This window comes from Protopterus annectens, chromosome 4.part0 (genome assembly GCF_019279795.1).
Source record: "Protopterus annectens isolate FY-2018-M chromosome 4.part0, PAN1.0, whole genome shotgun sequence".
Taxonomy (NCBI): domain Eukaryota; kingdom Metazoa; phylum Chordata; order Ceratodontiformes; family Protopteridae; genus Protopterus; species Protopterus annectens.
In genome coordinates, this window is record NC_056733.1 from 1,977,439,696 (window position 1) to 1,977,458,494 (window position 18,799).

The following is an 18,799-nucleotide window of genomic DNA, read 5'->3' on the forward strand; positions in this document are numbered from 1 at the left end:
TTAATGGGTCTATGTGAGACTGGTGGTGTGACGCAAGTATTTCCCTTCTCCTCTTGACTGTCTGATCCAGCCTTGGGTTAAGAGAGCTTAGCCTCCAGTTTGGCTGTATAATTGCATCTCTCACACATATTAGTGTTTGGTGGTAGGAGGAGATGGTTGTCTGTGTACATGAGGCAGTTGTAAAACTGTCTCAAAATGCCCAGATTCACCAGTTGGACTGGACAGCACGCCTGAAACTGCCCTTTGGACATGCCTGGATAGGTACAGTGAACTGTTTTACTGAATGGCTGGTAAGGTTGAATAGAGAGCCTTGTCCTTCTGTACAGTATAGGAGGGTCTAGTGCTAGGGTTTATAAGTGCTTGCTATGGGTTTTGAGCAAGTGTTGGGCTGATAAATGAATGGTTTGAGTGCTTAAGTTGAAAGTTTGTCTAGTTCCAAGGGAAAAAATTGAAGAGGAGACTTTGTGAAGCCGGGAAAAGTTATACCCTCGCTAACTGACACTGCCTGGCGTGCAAAACAGGGCAAATCCGGTATTTATAGCAGGGAAATGAAAGAGATAGAAATTAGCCAAAAATGGCAAATAAACTACTAATTTCTGGGCTGAAACCACTCCAGGGACAGATAGGCTGCTCAAAGCTCCCCTCTCTCACAGGTGAACAGAGAAACTTCCTTCTATCCAGGTAAGGTATGGGCAAACACAGAGATTTGTAACACAGCCCTGAATTCAGCACTTAACCTGAAAACTGGACTATACTAGCTTAGAAAGGGAGGAAACAAGTATATATGTATCTGCTTTATTTTCTGAAAAAAAATATAATCAAAAAAATTCTTTAAATGCACAGAAAAGGATACTTATTGTTATAGATCTCAGATCAGAGTTGTAGTCAATGCCACTAGTAATAAAGTAGGAAGAAACACAAATACAGTAAAAGCAGATGAATAGATTGCAAATTTTTATATATATATATATATATATATATATATATATATATATATATATATATACACACACACACATATATATACACACACACACACACACACACATATATATATATATATATATATATACACACACACACATATATATATATATATATATATATATATATATATATATATATATACACACACACACACACACACACACACATATACATTTATATATATATATAAAACAATAGAAAAACAAACTGATTTAAACAAGTTACCCAAGTAACCAGAAAAAGCTCAAAAGTACATTATACTAAAGTACTTAGCTCAGGACAGTGACATACGAGTGACTGCTCTAAGTATCATGTAAACCTTCAGTTAAAGTACTGACTTGTTACGCAAGGCAGCTGGCATATCTGATGTCAGGAATACAGGCACAAAGACATTAATGAAGGAAGAAAGAGAATACTGACATATGAACCGTAGCTTATTCATTAGATCATAAGATATACAAACTCAAGACGCCACTTTCTTTCTGTAGTTCTGTGAAAGCCAACAGAACAATTAAATGACAAAAAATAGGCACTTACCACAAGCGACTGTCCAGTAAACCTGCGAATCCTGTGTCTGATGGAGGATTCGGTATGGGGCAACTCTTGCACTGGAATCCAGAACCACATCAAGAGTTCCTACCAGCAGACCTTAACAGTGAAACAAAGGGTAAAAAAAAAATATCAAAATACATCTATCATGGATGGGAACATGAACTTGGGTGATGTACAAGTACAACAATCATCAACAGTTAAAAATGACAATCCTTACAAAGGTACATAGGTTAGTACTAGACTTACTGCCTTTGTGGGCCATTTTAAGCCTAGCCAATTACCCCCTGTGAGAATCAAACCCTGCACCTTGTGTCTGTAAGGTAAGCACCTTAACCATTATGCCAGCTTCCCACAAAGTGAAAAAATACATCACATGAAAATTACAGAAATACATCACATGAAAATTACAGAACTTAAACACAAGATCCCCAAGATTCTAGAAAACCAACAGCAACAATTCTTTGTAAAAGAATTTTACACTCTTGTATCAAAATGTGGCAAAGTTTTATTACAGCTACCAGCCACCCCACACCCAGCACAATTCTCATAATTTAAGAAATTCATACACTATAACAAAAGCACAAAACTTGAGGCATTCACGGCAGAGTTTTAATGGTCAGATAAAATACAGCAAAGCTTTCGAGTAGAACTCTTTCTCAGTGTATAGAAAATTAGTTACTTCCACTTTAACAGAATTACTACAATAAACTAAATTTATCATTATATTCAATGTTTTATTATTATAAAACAAAGTCAAGGGTGCTTACTATACCCGACCCATAAACAAAACAGGGTAACTTAAGTTCCTATTAAATGTCACAACAATCATACCAGTAAACTACATTACATTTTCCATTAATTCCATGTGAAAGAGGGTTGGCAACTTCTTAACACCCAAGCTTGTTTTACAGAGGAAGGGATGGGAGTACCAGCATTCTTACAAAGAGAATTGATGGAAAATAAATTTTCCCACCAATGAATGGAGACGGTCCAGAAGCACAACCACTTCATTTTGAATGCCATGCAAGTGGCATAATATTCCTATTCTGAAATATTTAAGTAGAGGTAGGTAAAGTAAAATTATGCCCAAATTTGCACAATATTTTTGAAACATACTGTTAAAATAGTTGAAACATTTCACAGAACAGCTCCTTTGTAAATTACAATGCCTTTGAGAAACAACTCAAAACTGATAAATCACCTGTAGCTTAGTGAGAAAGTCCATTGCACTGGTGGAGGAAAAGGCAGGTGGGATGAAAAGTCTGTAAGAATTAATGTTTTCAATAGAATCTGGGATAGTCTAACACTTGTTTTAGCACTACCATCTACAGAATGTGTCTGAATGAAGATTTGCATTGATTTTGGAGTCCAAAACTCCAAATGACAAAACCTTTTTAAATCAAGAAAAAAAGAAACATCCCACACACACACACACACACACACACACACACACACACACACACACACACACACACACACATATATATGATCGGCTCGCAGACCATAATCCGTTTTTGTGTTCGAGACATGGATGACAAGAAATTCACCTCAAAAGTGAAGCTTAAGAGGTGAATTTTGGCATGCATGTCGAAAACACATAATACAGGGTTATGATCATCATGACGATCACAATTCTTTGTAGTGCATGGAGCTTTACTTGTTCTATGCACTGTTAGTTGGGGGGGGGGGGCGATCGCCAAGTGTTTTTTTTACCTTTCAAAACTGTAAAACCGTGGACGCTGTCCGTCATGTTTACACTTACCTTTAATGTCTCTCTACTGTCTAGAGTTTCAAAGAACATCCAGATTATTGCTTCATACTTTTTAGTCTGTTCCTCAAAAAATCTGTGGTTTTCAGACAAACCAACAAGGACTGAAGTCACTAAATAATGACATACATTTGAGTTTCACAGTTCAAATTTTTCATATTATGTAGACAAACACATCCCGTTATTCCAGAAACAATTTTTTTCCAGGAAGTTACAGACACGTTAAGGGTACAGACTGCAGACAGAAACAAATCTTTTGCTCCAGCAATAGACCAAATTTAACAACTTACGAAAGGGGTTCTTAACAATTGTTAAGTTCAGGTCATACACCACTTTGGAACTTAACTGGTTTGTAATTTTCAAAAAATCGGAGCACAATCACTACACTCCACTGCAATAATCTTGGAGTTGGTATATATAATTAGCAGGGGGGCCTGCCCCCCCCCCCAAAAAATGCTCTTTGTGCTATCTTGTGGAAGTTCAACTTTTTAAACAGTTATCACACAAATTTGATCAAGTGAACGAAAGTCTTACTTTTTAAAAAGTTAATCATGTAAAACATATTTATTTTTAATATTATGGCTAAAAGATCCAGGTGTGAAGGGGTATATCAATCAGTTAGTGAAACCATGTGTATTAGTTGAGTAAAAGGTGAGTGCTAAAAAGTCTATTAAACTTTGTATTTCACTGTCATACAGTGCAGTCAGTCACTTTACCACTGCCATCTTCTTCTTCTTTCGGCTTTTTCCCCAGTTAGGGGTCACCACAGCGGATCATTTATCCGCTCATGATTGGCAGTGGAGTTTTACGGTGTCGAGCTGCCAGCCCAGCACCCAACCTTCCACAGAAGGCACACACACACTCACACCTAGGGCCAATTTAGAGTGTCCAATCCACCTACTTGCATGTCTTTGGGATGTGGGAGGAAACCCACGCGACCACAGGGAGGACATGCAGACTCCACACAGAAGGCACCCTAGCAGAGAATCGAACCGGAGAACCTCTTGCTGTGAGATGGCATTACTAACCGCTGCACCACCTTGGCCACCCCACTTTGCCACTGCCATCTACACAGTCAAAATAAATGGGTATTCAAACTCATACCAGCATCCTAAAATTATAAGTCACAAAGCTTTTGAGACCAAATATGCAAAAAGATGAGTGAACTTGACTTGCATCCCAGATGCAAAGACTCAAGAGGTGAGAATAACTAATGACTGGAGGTACATAGCCAAAGCACTCATGAGTGAAGTTTGGGTGGACTTTGCCTCCCAAAGAAAACAGTCATCAAAGTTTATTTCAATGCCATTAGCATAGTCAACAATATCCCATTTTTTAGAATTGTAAAATGTGTGTGAGCACTGTATCCAAATGAATGAGTAATTAATCTATCCTAGCTATCGATTTTCTCTAGAAAACAGAGTACTGTACAAGCCATGAAGAAGGCCAAAACAAGAGCTATGGGGTTACAAGGTTTTTTCTGGTTAGTGCAGTACGGATGTATAACTGGTCACCCAGTGCAGTACCACCAAGTCTGTCTCAACAGTCCTTAGAATGACAATGACCTCAATTTTGGTTTACCAATGGATATTGAAGTGGCTCAGTAATGCAATCCTTGGTCCACAATGTAATGGTAGAGAACAAAGCTGCAATACTACTGCTAAACTCAACAGCTAGCTACACAAAAAACTAATAGAAAACCAGCTGACCACAATGCAGTCCAGCGTATAATATCCTTAGTTGTGTATGGTAATATGGCCAAAGAATGTGGACAGTCAATTGGTTTTCTTGTTACTTCCAAGTTGGTTTTCATAACTATTCGTGGCACTGTTTGAAATTCATATGCACCAGTTTTGTCCCCTAGCACGATCTACATTTACACTGGTAACAACTTAAAATTTGTATTGAAATTACAGAACTTCAGAGGGATTTCTAATGACTGGCTCACTCTGAAGGACTATTTGCAGACCTCTGTCAAGTCCTCTTGTTTTGACCTGAGGACTATTGCCCTTATTAGCCCATGGATCTCCACGAGTGGTACACACCCTGGTTCCCTCTAAGCATTAATCCCTTTTTATATTTATTGTTTTAATCTTATTATTCTTACTCTAACAATACTCTGAATTTTACTGTACTGATGCTTAAGTTTTATGCAGCTAAATTAATCTGCTTCTGAATTTAGTACTCTAATAAGTCAACCAACAGCACAAGCCATGAATGTTAAAACATCAGTTCTGTGATTGGTGCTGCTTCCTAATCATTTTAAAATAAACAGAAAAGCCACTTCTATGACAGTTAAAATGGCAAGCTGTGTTCTAAACTCTGGGCTATGTTCTAAACTCTGGGATATCCACCATTTCTTAACTACCTGTCCTGGTGAGGCTGACAGTGTCAGCAAACTGAGCAGGGCATATTACTTACTTTTCCATCCTCAAAAACAATCTCCAGATCACTCTGTAGGATCCTTAGACAATTCCAGAAACCTGAAATACACAATTCATCTCAACGATGAGAAAGTTTCTTGCATGGGATGCAAAGCCAGTATCTCTGATTGTGAGGTTGGTTTCTTTTTGCTACATAGACTCCACTCTCTAGAATATATGGGGAGAAGGACCTCTGTTTTATATCTGAACCCATACCTTTTGCAGCAATGATTACTCAAGACAAATTCTGGAGAAGAGTAAGATGTGTTTTCCACTTTTATCAGTGTTGTGGGGGTAAGGTAGAGGTAGTAAAGGTTGGTTTAAGCTATTCTTACATGTTGCAGTTCCATGAAGACAAGAGTGGCAGCTTTTAAAATACCAAGATAATGCCTGGAGTGATCTAAAGCAGATGAACTTTGCAGAAGATGTGGACTCCAGGTAAGTCAAGCAGGGAATCAAGACCACTTATCTGCCTCCTCCATGCCAATGAAGTTGCCTGTAATGAAGAGCCATGCCTACTGGACAGCAAAAGATTCAGGAGGACCGTTTTAAAAGTTAATCAAGAGTAAAGTATATCATAGAAACATAGGTGGTTACTAAGCTATTGGCTGTGAGGCCCTTATAAGCCAAGAGTTTAGTCCATGTTTAGACAACTCAGCACCCAATGCTCCTGTCCAGAAGGGACATGGGTGGAATCCCAGGGTTATATTTTCTGTTTCCCATCCAGTTATCCAGGTTGTCCTTAAAAAGGGGTAAAGGGGTACTTTGCTTGATGTGTGGAGTCTATTCCATTGATGCAGAAGTCTCTGGGACACAAATCTGTCCTGCCAACAAGTCTTGTTGATGTCACAGAGCAGGTTGAGGCCGCATGTGCAGGTTACTCGAATGGAACTTGACTTGTGGACATGCAACAGTCCCATCAAGGTGGGGGCCCATGAACGCCTTGTATGCCAGGCAGAAGTTACCTCTGAGGAGTCTGTATGAAACCGAATAGATGGATAGGGCTTTTAGCCTATCTGTGTATGGTAGATGTTTCAGGCCCTGGATTCTCCTGGTGAGGAACCTCTGTGGTCTCGCCAGCTGCATGCAAGGTACTTGCCGAAAGGGGCTTTGTACTCAATAATGCACCTTATAAGGGAAGAATACAGAGATGTTATGACCTCCTTGTCTTGGATGAGATACCCTTACTTTTGAGGTGGGCCATGTAGAAGCCTTTCCGTACAATGAAAGCAACATGGTGGTCAAAAGTCAGGTTGCCATCAACCGGGGTGCCAAAATCCCTCACGACTGACTGAGTGCTTAGGACGTTATTAATGTGATAATTTGTGGGGACGTCACTCTCCCCAAAGGGATGATGATGCATTTTTTGGTATTCAGCTTGAGGCCATGTTTCTGGCACCAGTCATTTGTCTGAGTGAAACCCTCTTGGAGGATGTCCACATCACTAGGAGAAAATTGATAACAGCATTCTGCTTAGGTGATGTTTAACAATATAGCAATAACCCATGCCTGGGTGTGGGTAATGCTGGATTTATCCATGGTTGGTGTGGTTTGATCACGAGGGCGAAGCCCGAGTGGCCAAACAAAGACAACCGTTGGTAAATCCAGCATTACCCACACCCAGAAGTGGGTTATTGCTATTATACAATGATATTATTTAAGAAAAAAAATTACTTTTCTTAAATAATGGCATTGTATAATGCCTCCTTGCTGCCCTTCCACAGCTGTCTGGTATTCTGTGGCAGTTCTGATGTACTGCGCATGCATATGCTTACGCAGTACATAAGAGCTGTGGGTGGAAGCAACGGAGAAAGCAAGATCTCCGTTGCTTTTTACAAACTGTCTCGCTATGTTAAAGGAGTTTAACACAGCGAGACAGCTTTTAAAAAAGCAACGGATAATCTCCGTTGCTTTTTTTAAAGCTGTCTCGCTATGTTAAACCCATTTAACATAGCAGGACAGTTTTGAAAAAAGCGGAGAAAGCAAGATCTCCATTGCTTTTTACACACTGTCTCTCCATGTTAAAGGAATTTAACATAGCGAGACAGCTTTAAAAAATCAACAGAGAATGTCCGTTGCTTTTTTTAAAGCTGTCTCACTATGTTAAACCCATTTAACACAGCGAAACACCTTTAAAAAAGCAACGGAGATAGGAAGATCTCCGTTACTTTTTTAAAGCTGTCTTGCTATGTTAAACTCATTTAACATAGTGAGACAGTGTGTAAAAAGTAAACTGAGATATTGCGTTCTAGTGTTATACTAATGGAAAAAGTCCAGGTGATCTGACCTTTTTCCATTACTATAACTCTGATTTACAACGTGCACACTGACCAATCAGCGTGCACATTTTGGAATATTAATGGGGGGGTCGTATAATACACAATAATTTACAACTGTGTAAGTGATGATATGTGTGTGTGTGTGGGGGGGGTCATTGTATAATACACAATAATTTACAACTGTGTAAGTGATGATGATGTGTGTGTGTGTGTGTGTGTGTGTGTGTGTGTGTGTGTGTGTGTGTGTGTGTGTGTGTGTGTGTGTGTGTGTGTGTGTCTGTGTGTGTGTGTGTGTGTGTGTGTGTGTGTGTGTCTGTGTTTCTCTTATGTCCCACAACTTTGGTCTCCTTAGTTTAATGCAATTTATACCAATTATGTGGGGGTGGGGGGTGTCAAGCCTTGTATGACATGTTGGTTACAGTGAGTCAGAAGCTGCAGGCACAGAAAGGTTTTCCGTTCTGATAACATCAGTTAGGGGTGAATTACAGCTTTCTATCTTGGGAAGATCACTGAACCTTGTGTCAGCAGTTTTAGTTAAATGTTGAGCTTTCCACTTTGTGTGTTATACCTGGAGTACTGCGTAAGAGTTTTGGTGTTTTCATGCTCCTAATGGGAAGGGAGCAATACAAATGGCACGGATATGGGATGGATGATGTGAAAACAAAGCTGTCTTTAGTATAACTTACATAAAGATAATAAATATGTACTAACAGCATTACAGGGAGCTTGCTTTATTGGGGGAGTCTTGACATGTATCATGGTAGGTATCTCTTCACAGAATATCAGTGGGCCACATGCCTGAATTAAAAGGTTCCGCAGCACATGAAAAAAAGAATACAGATTTAGTATTGCCACAAGTGAAACATGAAAAATTAGTTAAAGGAGTTTTAATTAATTAGCAGTACCTTTCACACCAAGGGTAAGTGATGGGGTGGCTATTCTGGCTCTGAAGGGGTCATAAATTACTGTTTTAACAAAGAAGAATGGCAGCATAAGAAGGGTGCTGTGAAGGTATCAAGTTGACACATGTCTATTTACCTTACAGAACAGAGCTTAGGGGCAGGCAGGGGAAGTTAATTGACGTGATTAGACTGGGCAGAAAGTGAAATCATACTTGGATGTCACTTCATTTTTAATTCTGTGACAGGAAATACATTAGTTAAGAATAATGCTAGTAAAAGAATTCCTTTAGCTAAGTGGTAGCTAGGAGGTCTAAGGGGTTCTAGGCAAAGTGGATTTTTTTGACAGTGGATTGTGTTAAAACATCAGTTCCTTCTGTCCTCTACATATTATGCACTCAGATTAAAAATGTCATACCAACTACATTTTCATAACAGTCTCTTTCCATGCCAGGATCAGTCCCTATTTAGTTTTCAGTTAGTACTAATGGCTCAGTAACCTCCAAGCCTGTGGAGTTTCAATGAAGTAGTGCTACAGTATTTAAATGCTAGGGATCCGATTCCAAACATTTGGAAGGAGATTAGGGAGAGGAGTTTAGAAAGCAGCCCAAGTTGTCCTACAGGATGTTCTAAAGGGACATCTACATTCCCATCTGAAAACATTAACAAATAGAGAAGTTTAGGAAACGGGACAACAGCTTAAAGGTAAAACAGAAGAGACTGAGGGAGGAGAAATGTTAAAGATGATTTGGGGAACAGAATTTGTAAATGAATGTCAGAATATTAATGAAAAGAATGAAAACAGGATGCAGTCACACTCAGAAAAACTGCAGTGACAGTATGCAGCTCTATCACCTAATGCAGTAGATAACTTGGTAATAAAATGAAAATCAAACAAGCAGGTCATACAAACTGCTATATTAAAAATCAGCCAGGGCAATTGGTAAGGAAGAAGAAAGAAGTCCTATAGGTGCTCCAGTTATATTTCCAGGAATTTATATAGAGCCCAAGAGTAGAGTATGGAGGTCAGTGTTGAGAAACTTCTGGGTAACCCACTGCTACCTTTCTTCTCTGAAGAGAAGCAGGCAGTTTGCAAAGCCCACACTGATGGGTGAGATTCTTAAGGAAATCATAAAATTAAAGAAATAGTAGGCCCCAAAGCCAGTTGGTTTGACAGAGAATATACAGACATACAGATCACATGACAAAACAGTATCTGTTTAATGTCTGTGATGTCATAGTTAAGGGTCATTTAATTCCTCCATCCTGGAAGACTGCAGCTACTGTGATACTCTTGAATCCAGGGAAAGACTGGGTCAATCTGGCTTTTTATAGGCACATAAGCCTCCTGAATGAAGATTATAAAATCATTACAGGAATATGAGCAACTTGGCTCCTAAAAGCAATAAGTAAATTGATACAGCAGGGCCAGTATGGGTCGATAACAGGATGCAGAACCCAGGATACAGTTAGAACAGCATTATTGGTGGAATATTCTGCCTGGAGGGTGCCCACTACAGTGTTTCTCATCCAGAATGCAGAAAAGGCATTTGATACAGTTAAGAAAAATTATTCAATATAAATGTTGAAGATGTCCAGTTTTCCAAAGATATGGGTAAAAACCTCACATAGGCTATATGATGTTGCCCTGACACTAGTTAAGCTGGGACAGGGTTGGGGGTCCAAAATTACCACTGCATTTTGATTTAGTGATTGAGCTGCTAGCTGCAGCCACAATAGGTTATGAGGGAATTAAGATATTACAGGGCAGGCTGAGTAACATTAGGAAGACCTTTTGCAAATAATGTGTTAGTGTTCATGAATGATGAGGACAAAGACTCAATTGCTGAGGGAACTGCTGGATGGGTTTGGCAGCTTGCCTGCTTGCTTGTTATAGAGTCAATGAAGCAAAAAATGGTAATTACCTTTAATTTCATCCCATCTACTTTAAATCAGGGAATGCTTCCAATGGACTGGAAGTTGTTGTGAATAAAGTACTTGGAGGAAGAGACTGAAAAACTAAGAAGGAAGTTGAAAAACACATTTAAGCCTCCTTACCAGCTCCAAACAGTATCTGGAAGAGATCTAGAATCTGATAATGTTCCTCCTTGAGCAGGGTGCCATGGGAGTTAGAATGCAGTATTTCTGAAATGGTGCTATGGTTGTTTAACTGCAGAAATTAAGCATCATCATCAACCACCCTTACCCATTTTCTAAATGGAGTCAGTGTTGCATCAACTGTTGCCATATCTCTCAGTTCAATGGCACTCTCCTGCCTTCAACAGTAATGCCCAACAGTTGCAGGTCTTCTCTCAAACAATCCATTCATCCCTTTGCTGGACACCCTGACTTCCTCTTGCCTTCTTCCCATCTGTCCCAAAATTTTCTTCATCAGATTGGTCTTCTGCTTTCTTGCACACATGCCCAAAACCATCATAACCTGTTCTCTCTTTGACCTTATCTGCAACTGCAGCTATCTGGGCTTCTGCTCTGATGTCCTCATTTTGTTGGCTGTCCCAGTGTGCATCCTACCACCCATCGCAGGCACTTCATCGTTGTCATCTTTAATTTCGTTAACTGTTCTGCTTTAACTGCTAAGGTTTCTGTACCATGCACTAGTACTAATCACACCACTATTCTGTACACCTCACTTTCAGCTTCTTTGGCATTCTTCTGACACACAATATCCCTAACACACTGTGCCAGTTGGCCACAGCTCATCAGATTCTAGCTTTGTCCACTTTATTCAGACTTCGCCTTTTCCTGAACCACCCCTTCCAGATACCTGAAGCTGGTAACCTACCCCACTATTTTCCTTTCTATCTCAGTTCTCAGCTTTTTCCAAGTTCCCCCATTTGCCGCCATTGCAATTGTCTTAATGGCACTCAGTTTCATCTCATGTCCCATTAGCTTTGCATTCTACTCCCCAATCATTAGCTGAAGTTCTTGCTTAGAGTTTGCCTGTAATGCACATTGTCTGCTCCAATTCATTTGCTAATGCATCATCAGTATAAGCAGCAGCTGGCTCAGCGCTGAACTCTGATTCACACTTACATCCAGTGGGAATCCCCCTGTAAGTCTGAGCATGGTCTGTGCTTGTGTCACGGGGTCCTTGCCATAGCCTGCACTAATTCTACCAGTGTCACTAGGACTTCAAACCAATCTCAGGACTGCATAAATCAGTTTTCGTGGGACTTTGTCATATGCTTTCGCCAGATCTAAGAATGCCCGTTTGGACTCTTAGTCACCACTAGTTTCTTCTCAACTACATGTCTCACTACAAATATCTGCTCTGAGTTACAGCACAATGGCACTAAATATACAGAACCAACTGATATTGCCAACATCCTGGCAGATAGGTTCAGTGCTAACTTTACTCCTCTCTCGTCCCCTAAAGGGCCCATCGCTATGCCGGAAAAATGCAAAGTACCTGTAATTACAGCTGCACAAGTAAAAAAAAACACACTCTCCAAAGCCAAGAACACAGCATCCATGGGACCTGACAACATCCCTGGCTGCATTCTACATGAACTACAGAACGAACTGGCACTCCACCCAAGTACCATGTTCAATCATAGCCTCATCTCAGGCTTTGTGCCCACTGAATGGAGCACAGCAATGGTTATCCCACTCCACAAAGGGGGAGCCACCACAGACCCCCAGGAACTACAGCCCCATTAGCCTGACGAGTCTGGTCTGCAAGGCTATGGAGCGTATCATCATGGAACGTATAAACGATGACATTGGTAATCTCCAAACTCTGGACCCTACCCAGTTCGGGTTTGTAAAAGGCGGATCATGTCTCCTAAACCTGACAGACTTCTTTGAAGTGGTCAGCAAAGCTGTAGATGACGGTAAGGTGGTGCACACAGCCAATCTAGATCTCGCCAAGGCTTTCGACACCATCCCCCACTCTGGAATTATAGACAAACTCACTAAACTAGGTATAAATCCCTATGTCACAAGATGGGTTGCCAACTGGCTCACTGACCAAACCCACACTGTGAAAGTAGCAGACTTAATCCAACTTCAGACCAGTGACAAGTGGAGTACCACAGGGTTCAGTCCTAGGTCCTCTCCTGTTTGGTATCTACTTCTCTGAAGTACAGGCTAACACAGAAGGTCTTTGGCTAACAAAGTTCGCAGATGACTGCAAACTAGGAGCCATAATCAAATCTCCTAACAATGTGATTATCCTACAAAAGGACCTCACTGAGACAGATGCCTGGTGTCAAAGCTATGGCCTCAAGCTCAATGCCAAAAAATGCATTATCATCCCTTTTGGTAAAAACTCAGTACCCATGAACTACCACATAGGCGGTAGTCTACTTAACACCGAAAGTGTGTTAAGAGACCTTGGGACACAGGTGGACAGTAGTCTCTCCTTTGATAATCACATTGCCACAGTAGTCAGGAAATCCTTCTACGTGGCACACCTCATCATAAAAGGTTTCTCATCCAGGAAAAAAGAGGTAATTGTTCCCCTCTACTCATCACTCATTAGACCCATTATAGAGTACAATGCCCCTTTTGGTATATACCTCACAAGACATCTACAACAACTGGAAAGGCCACAGAAATACCTCACAGAGAGGATTACTGGCCTCAAACAGATGCCCTACGCAGATCGTCTCAAAAAACTCCAGCTTTACTCTGTCGCATATCGCCTACTCAGAGGTGATCTCTGCCTAACGTACAAAGCTATGTCAAACCCAGAGCTGTTGGACATACTCCACATAAAGAAATCCCAATCCCTCTGAGCTACACGCTCTAGGGACCTAAACCTTGTCACCACAATAAACAGAACATGCTGGAGGGATAGATTCCTGTCTCAGAGACTTCCCATACTATGGAACAAACTACCTATCTATATCAAAACAAACCTCCTCATTAGCACTCTTCAAGAAAAATCTTGATGATTGGATGGGAGATAGGAAATTCACCCTGGGGATCACTTCTGTGGCTCTGCTTGACAGGTGCACAGGAAAATAATTTTCTTGGGTGGCAACAGCCAGGGTACCGTTTGGCTAGGCTTATATAGGCCCTAGGGCCAATAGCCTAGTACCTACCTATGAACCTATTGGTTGGTCTGTACCCAGATCTGAATCCTAATCCTAACTAAACATTTAACATCTTTCTACTACTGGGTATCCATTTATCAACTCGCCTGCTCCAGTACTTTTATGCAATGTGACAGGAGTTGGATACCTCTGAATTGCCCACAGTTATGGATGTTCTTTTACACACTGGTACTAGAATGCTTATTCTTCAGTCATCTGGAATACACCTTCCTCTCCAAACTTCTATGGATACCCACTGGAGCCACTGCTTTCTTAGCTCACCCAACATCTTGATCATATCTGTCAAGACCTAATCTTAGTCTGCTGCTTTCCCTGACTTTATTATTCTTAGTGCTGCTGTTGCTTCTTCAAATGTAGGCTCCTCTTCTTCTTTCAATGTAGACTTTGTCTGGGGCAGTCCAGCTTCTGTGGGGTTTTCTTCATTCAGCAACTGTAGGGAGTACTCCTTCCATCTGCCTTTGATGCCCTGTAGACTGGTGAGCACATTGTTGGTGGCATCCCTTATGAAAGATGACTGATTAATATATTTTTTATCTTTCTGTCTTTGCCTTGCAATGTGATAGAGTTTTTGTGCCATGTGTTGAGTCCTTCTTCAGAAGTTGCAAGACTGCCTCTGGTGCTTTGTTGCTTGCTATTGCAACTGCTCTCTTGGTCCGTTTTGTTTTCAGAATATTCCTTCTTAATCCAATCCATCTTTTCAGTCTGCCACTCCTCCTTTCTTTTGATGACTTCTTGGACTTCTGCATTCTACCACCAGCTTGCCTTATGTACCTTATTATCACACATGGCTCTGAAGCACACCTGTTCTGTAGTCTTCATACATCCTGTTTTGAAGCAATTCCATTCTTTCCTCTTCTTCCTAATACTACAGCCCCAAGTATTTCCTTGTGCTTTTTTCCCCCAGTCAACTCCCACGTCTTCAGCCTAGTCTGTAGAGACCTCTCTGGCCACTGCTTGCAGCTGACTGCAGTACCCAGTGGTTTATGCTGTGGGCCTACTGTTTCACTGGAAATGACTTTGCAATCATTAATTTTACCTCGGTATTGTCTCCTTTCCCCTGCTAGGAGGGAGTCTATCCAAGTTACATGTTGGCCACTCTTGCATGTGAACTTATGAAGGGCTCTCTTGTTGAACCATGTGCTGGTTACTAAAAAGCTATTTGCCAAACAGAATTCTAGAATGGCTTCTCCTTTTATTTATTGATGCCCCACCCATGTGAACCTGGGCAATCTTCATATCCTGTTCCATCTGTCCCAATGTGGACTCATATTACCCACTAACACAACTGACTCATGCTGTCCAGCTTTATCTAGTAGGTCCTGCAACTGCTGCTTGAATGCACTCTTCCTCAAGATCAAAACCCTGTTGTGGGGTATAGGCTGAGATTATGAATACTGCCCTGTTGTGGGGTATAAAATGAGATTATGAATACTGCCCTATCTTTACACTGAAGTCCGATTGCCATGAGTCTGCCACTATTTTTAATGACAACTCTCAGTCTTCTGATTCTTCTCCCTCATGACAATTCCCATCACACCGTTTCTAGTCTGGCCTCCCCATGGAGTAGAAGACTCTGTAGTCCAAGCCAAGTGGCTTTACTGCACTGACCATCCATCTTGTCTCCTGGATACAGAATATGTCCAGCCTCCTCTTTACCATCATGTTTCCAAGCTGTGTCCTTTCAGTAACAAAATACTGACTGCAGCAATCCTTATTCATGTTAGGCAGGTGGCTTGGTTTTTAAGTCCAGCTTTCGCTTAGTAAAGCTATCCCAGGTAACCCAAGCTGGGCAACTGGATACTGGCAGGCAAGTAGCTTGCTGACCCAGGGCTGCTGGACTTTATGGTGGTCACACACACTGGGCAATAGGGGCACAAAGACCCCTCCCACCATTATTATGGGTCCCTGGTGTAGGCCAGGTCCAACCCATTCACTGCACATAAAATTTCATGCTCATTTTTGCAATAACAGTCAATGTAACCAAAACACCTAGAGCCAATTTCTACACCACTGAGTGGCTAGCCCTTATACGGTGTGCAGTCTGTGAGCCATGTTCTCTTAGCTAGAGGATATTCTGCACCACAGTTGATGCCCAAACCAGTTGGTCTATACAACTCTTCTCCAGATAGGAACCATCTAGATTACGTGCTGCTGCCTCAACTCTATTCTTGTGCAAATTATACATGGAAACATAAAGCATGTATTTGGGAGAAACCCCATAGAGACTCAGGGAGAACATAAAAAACCTGCAATGGCACTGACTAAAAGTCAGGCCTAAACCTTGTACCTTGGGAATGAGAGGTAAAGACCTTGACCAGTATACCAACTGTGTCTCACAGAAATTTTGTCTTCTGGTGATATCATTAAGCAATTGAGAAGGTCCCTTCTGTACTATATTTGTTGGCCTAAAAAGCAGATTTGACACAACTGCAATAGGGCTCAACAAGATGGGGTGGCCTGGAGAAGCCAAATATCCTCAAATATTTCAGGACAGTTCAACTGATGGCCAATAAACAATGTCTGCAAGAATAGAATATCATGTATTAGAAGTGTTCACATCCTTGGTTACAGTATGGCGACATGAGAAAATAATCAATTTGGAGAAGGAAGGCAAATTTTGCAACCAATACACAAAATATATTCGGAATAAAGTGGAAATGTTGTGCTCCCATCCAGAGACAGGCTCCTCATTTCCAATTGTAGACTTCAACAACTGGCTTAGCTTTTGGTGTTATTCAAAGGCGGTCCAATATTGGCCTGGGATGAGCTGAAAGATGGTCTTCACTGCTTTGCCAGGGATGGACTGAACCAAACTCCCACCCCCTGACCAAGACTTTTGTATATTGGCTAAAATGTTGTCTACCACATAGTGCCTCTTTCAGGCAATATCAGTCCTCAAAACCTTCCAAAGTAAAAAAAGAATGTGTAACATTTGCCAGCATAGCTAGCTGGAGTTTTGTAAAGGATTATACGTCATTGGTATAGCAAACTAATTTGTACAGATGCTTGTGTTGAAAATGAACTTGTAATGCTGCTTGCGTTAAAAATGTACCAACAGTGGATCCTGCTGGACAGAAAAGAAATATACCTGTATGTCAGACTGTTGAACTGAATTATATTGCAACAGAGGATACTGGCAGAGAAGAGGTTAATCTCAGTCCAACTAACTTTGAAAACTAGTCCGAAATTAAAATTATCTGGTTTAGGTCATTATGACTGTATCTTAGAGTTCTGACTGCAGCCAGAGACGAAATGTCTGTGAGAAGCCTGGCTTAGTAGCTCTGTAGGAACTGTTAAAATAGAGTACCACTACCACTGTTACCAGATGGTTGGGCTAATACACTAAAGAACAGGGAATCAAACTTTCCCAAATGGGCTTCAATAAAATGTTCTGCCACTGGACTGAAGCCTATATTACCCCTTCTAGTATTTCCCAAATGTTCCAAAATTCTAATCTTAACTTTTCTTTTGGTCTGGCCTATATACCATCTAACCTCATCACACCCACAACCTAGAATATAATTAACACCAAATGATTGACAATTAAATCTTGCTTGAAATATACGTTTATGCCCATTGATCATAGTATTAGATACATTTCTGATTCTATGGCACACACTACATCTCCCACAAGGAAAAGACATTAATGAACTATTCTGGGACTGATTCAACAATTCTCTTAGGTTTAAGAATCTACCAAAAGAAAAAGTCACATGTTGTGGAAATAAAGTGCTGAGTTTGTCATCAGCTGTTATCATTGGTCATAACCTTGTAACCACCTAAGTGTGTCTCAATAGGGACTAAACCTAGTAACATATTTTTTGTCACCTCCTCTCTTGAAATAAATTGAGTTTTATGTCCAAACTTACTATTCTCATACAGTTGTTCCCCAATTACCACATTATTCAACAATTTATTCTTTGCTTCATTAAGAATAGATCTAGAATACCTTCTGGCCGATAATCTCTCCTCTACTTCAGTCAGAGATTTCTCTTTAGAAACCATCTCAGAAGTATGCATCCATACTCTTCTAAATTCACCATAAGGCAATGACTTGATGTTCGGGATGCTTGCTGGAAGCATGCAAAAAATTATTCACAGCAGTACTCTTCCTAAATGGAACATATTGAATAACTCCCATCTCATTCACAAAAACTGGACATCCAGAAAACTAACGGTACTGAAGTCTGTGTGACAACAAAACTGTAAACCATGACTATTAGAATTCCAGTCACCCACAAATTTCTCAAACTCGGATAGAGGTCCCTTACATATGAAAATCAAATTGTCTATGTATCGCCTATATAACATCACCTTCTCCTTGTAATAAATATGGCTGTACACAAACTGCTTTTCAAACTCCCCCATGTACAAAACAGCATAAGAGGGAGCAAAAGAAGCCCCCATAGCAGTGCCCCTTATCTGCAAATAATACTCCTTGTTAAAACTAAAATAGTTGTGTTAAACAAAATTCAAGTAACTCCAAAATATAGGCACTCCAAGGCCCTTCACCCAGTACTGATGCCATAGCTTCAAGACCCTTACCTGTTGTAATATTCGTATACAAAGAAGAAATATCTAAAGTGTCCCAAAAATATTCTTTTCTCTACACCATATTCTGCATTAGAACACAAAGTTCTTGTGTCTTCTTTATGTGGGCTGGTATGGAACTCAAATGCATTTTAAGTAGAGAGTCCAACAATATCCCCACACTTTCCAGGTAAGAACTAATGCCAGCAACAATCGGTCTCCCTGGTAGCCTACTCACAGTCTTGTGAATCTTTGATATAGCATAAAAATATGGGTCTCA

The 18,799-nt window shown here is 40.6% G+C and overlaps 1 protein-coding gene across 2 annotated transcripts in view; it reads right to left on the reverse strand.

The window, feature by feature from the left end:
* The window catches only part of TBC1D9B (TBC1 domain family member 9B), a 2,477,681-nt gene that overhangs the window by 2,415,467 nt on the left and 43,415 nt on the right, over positions 1–18,799 (reverse strand). For both annotated transcript variants that reach the window (XM_044069590.1, XM_044069591.1), the window contains exon 2: positions 1,525–1,635. In XM_044069590.1, the coding sequence (XP_043925525.1) occupies positions 1,525–1,635 (111 nt within the window). The remainder of the gene's footprint in view (positions 1–1,524; positions 1,636–18,799) is intronic.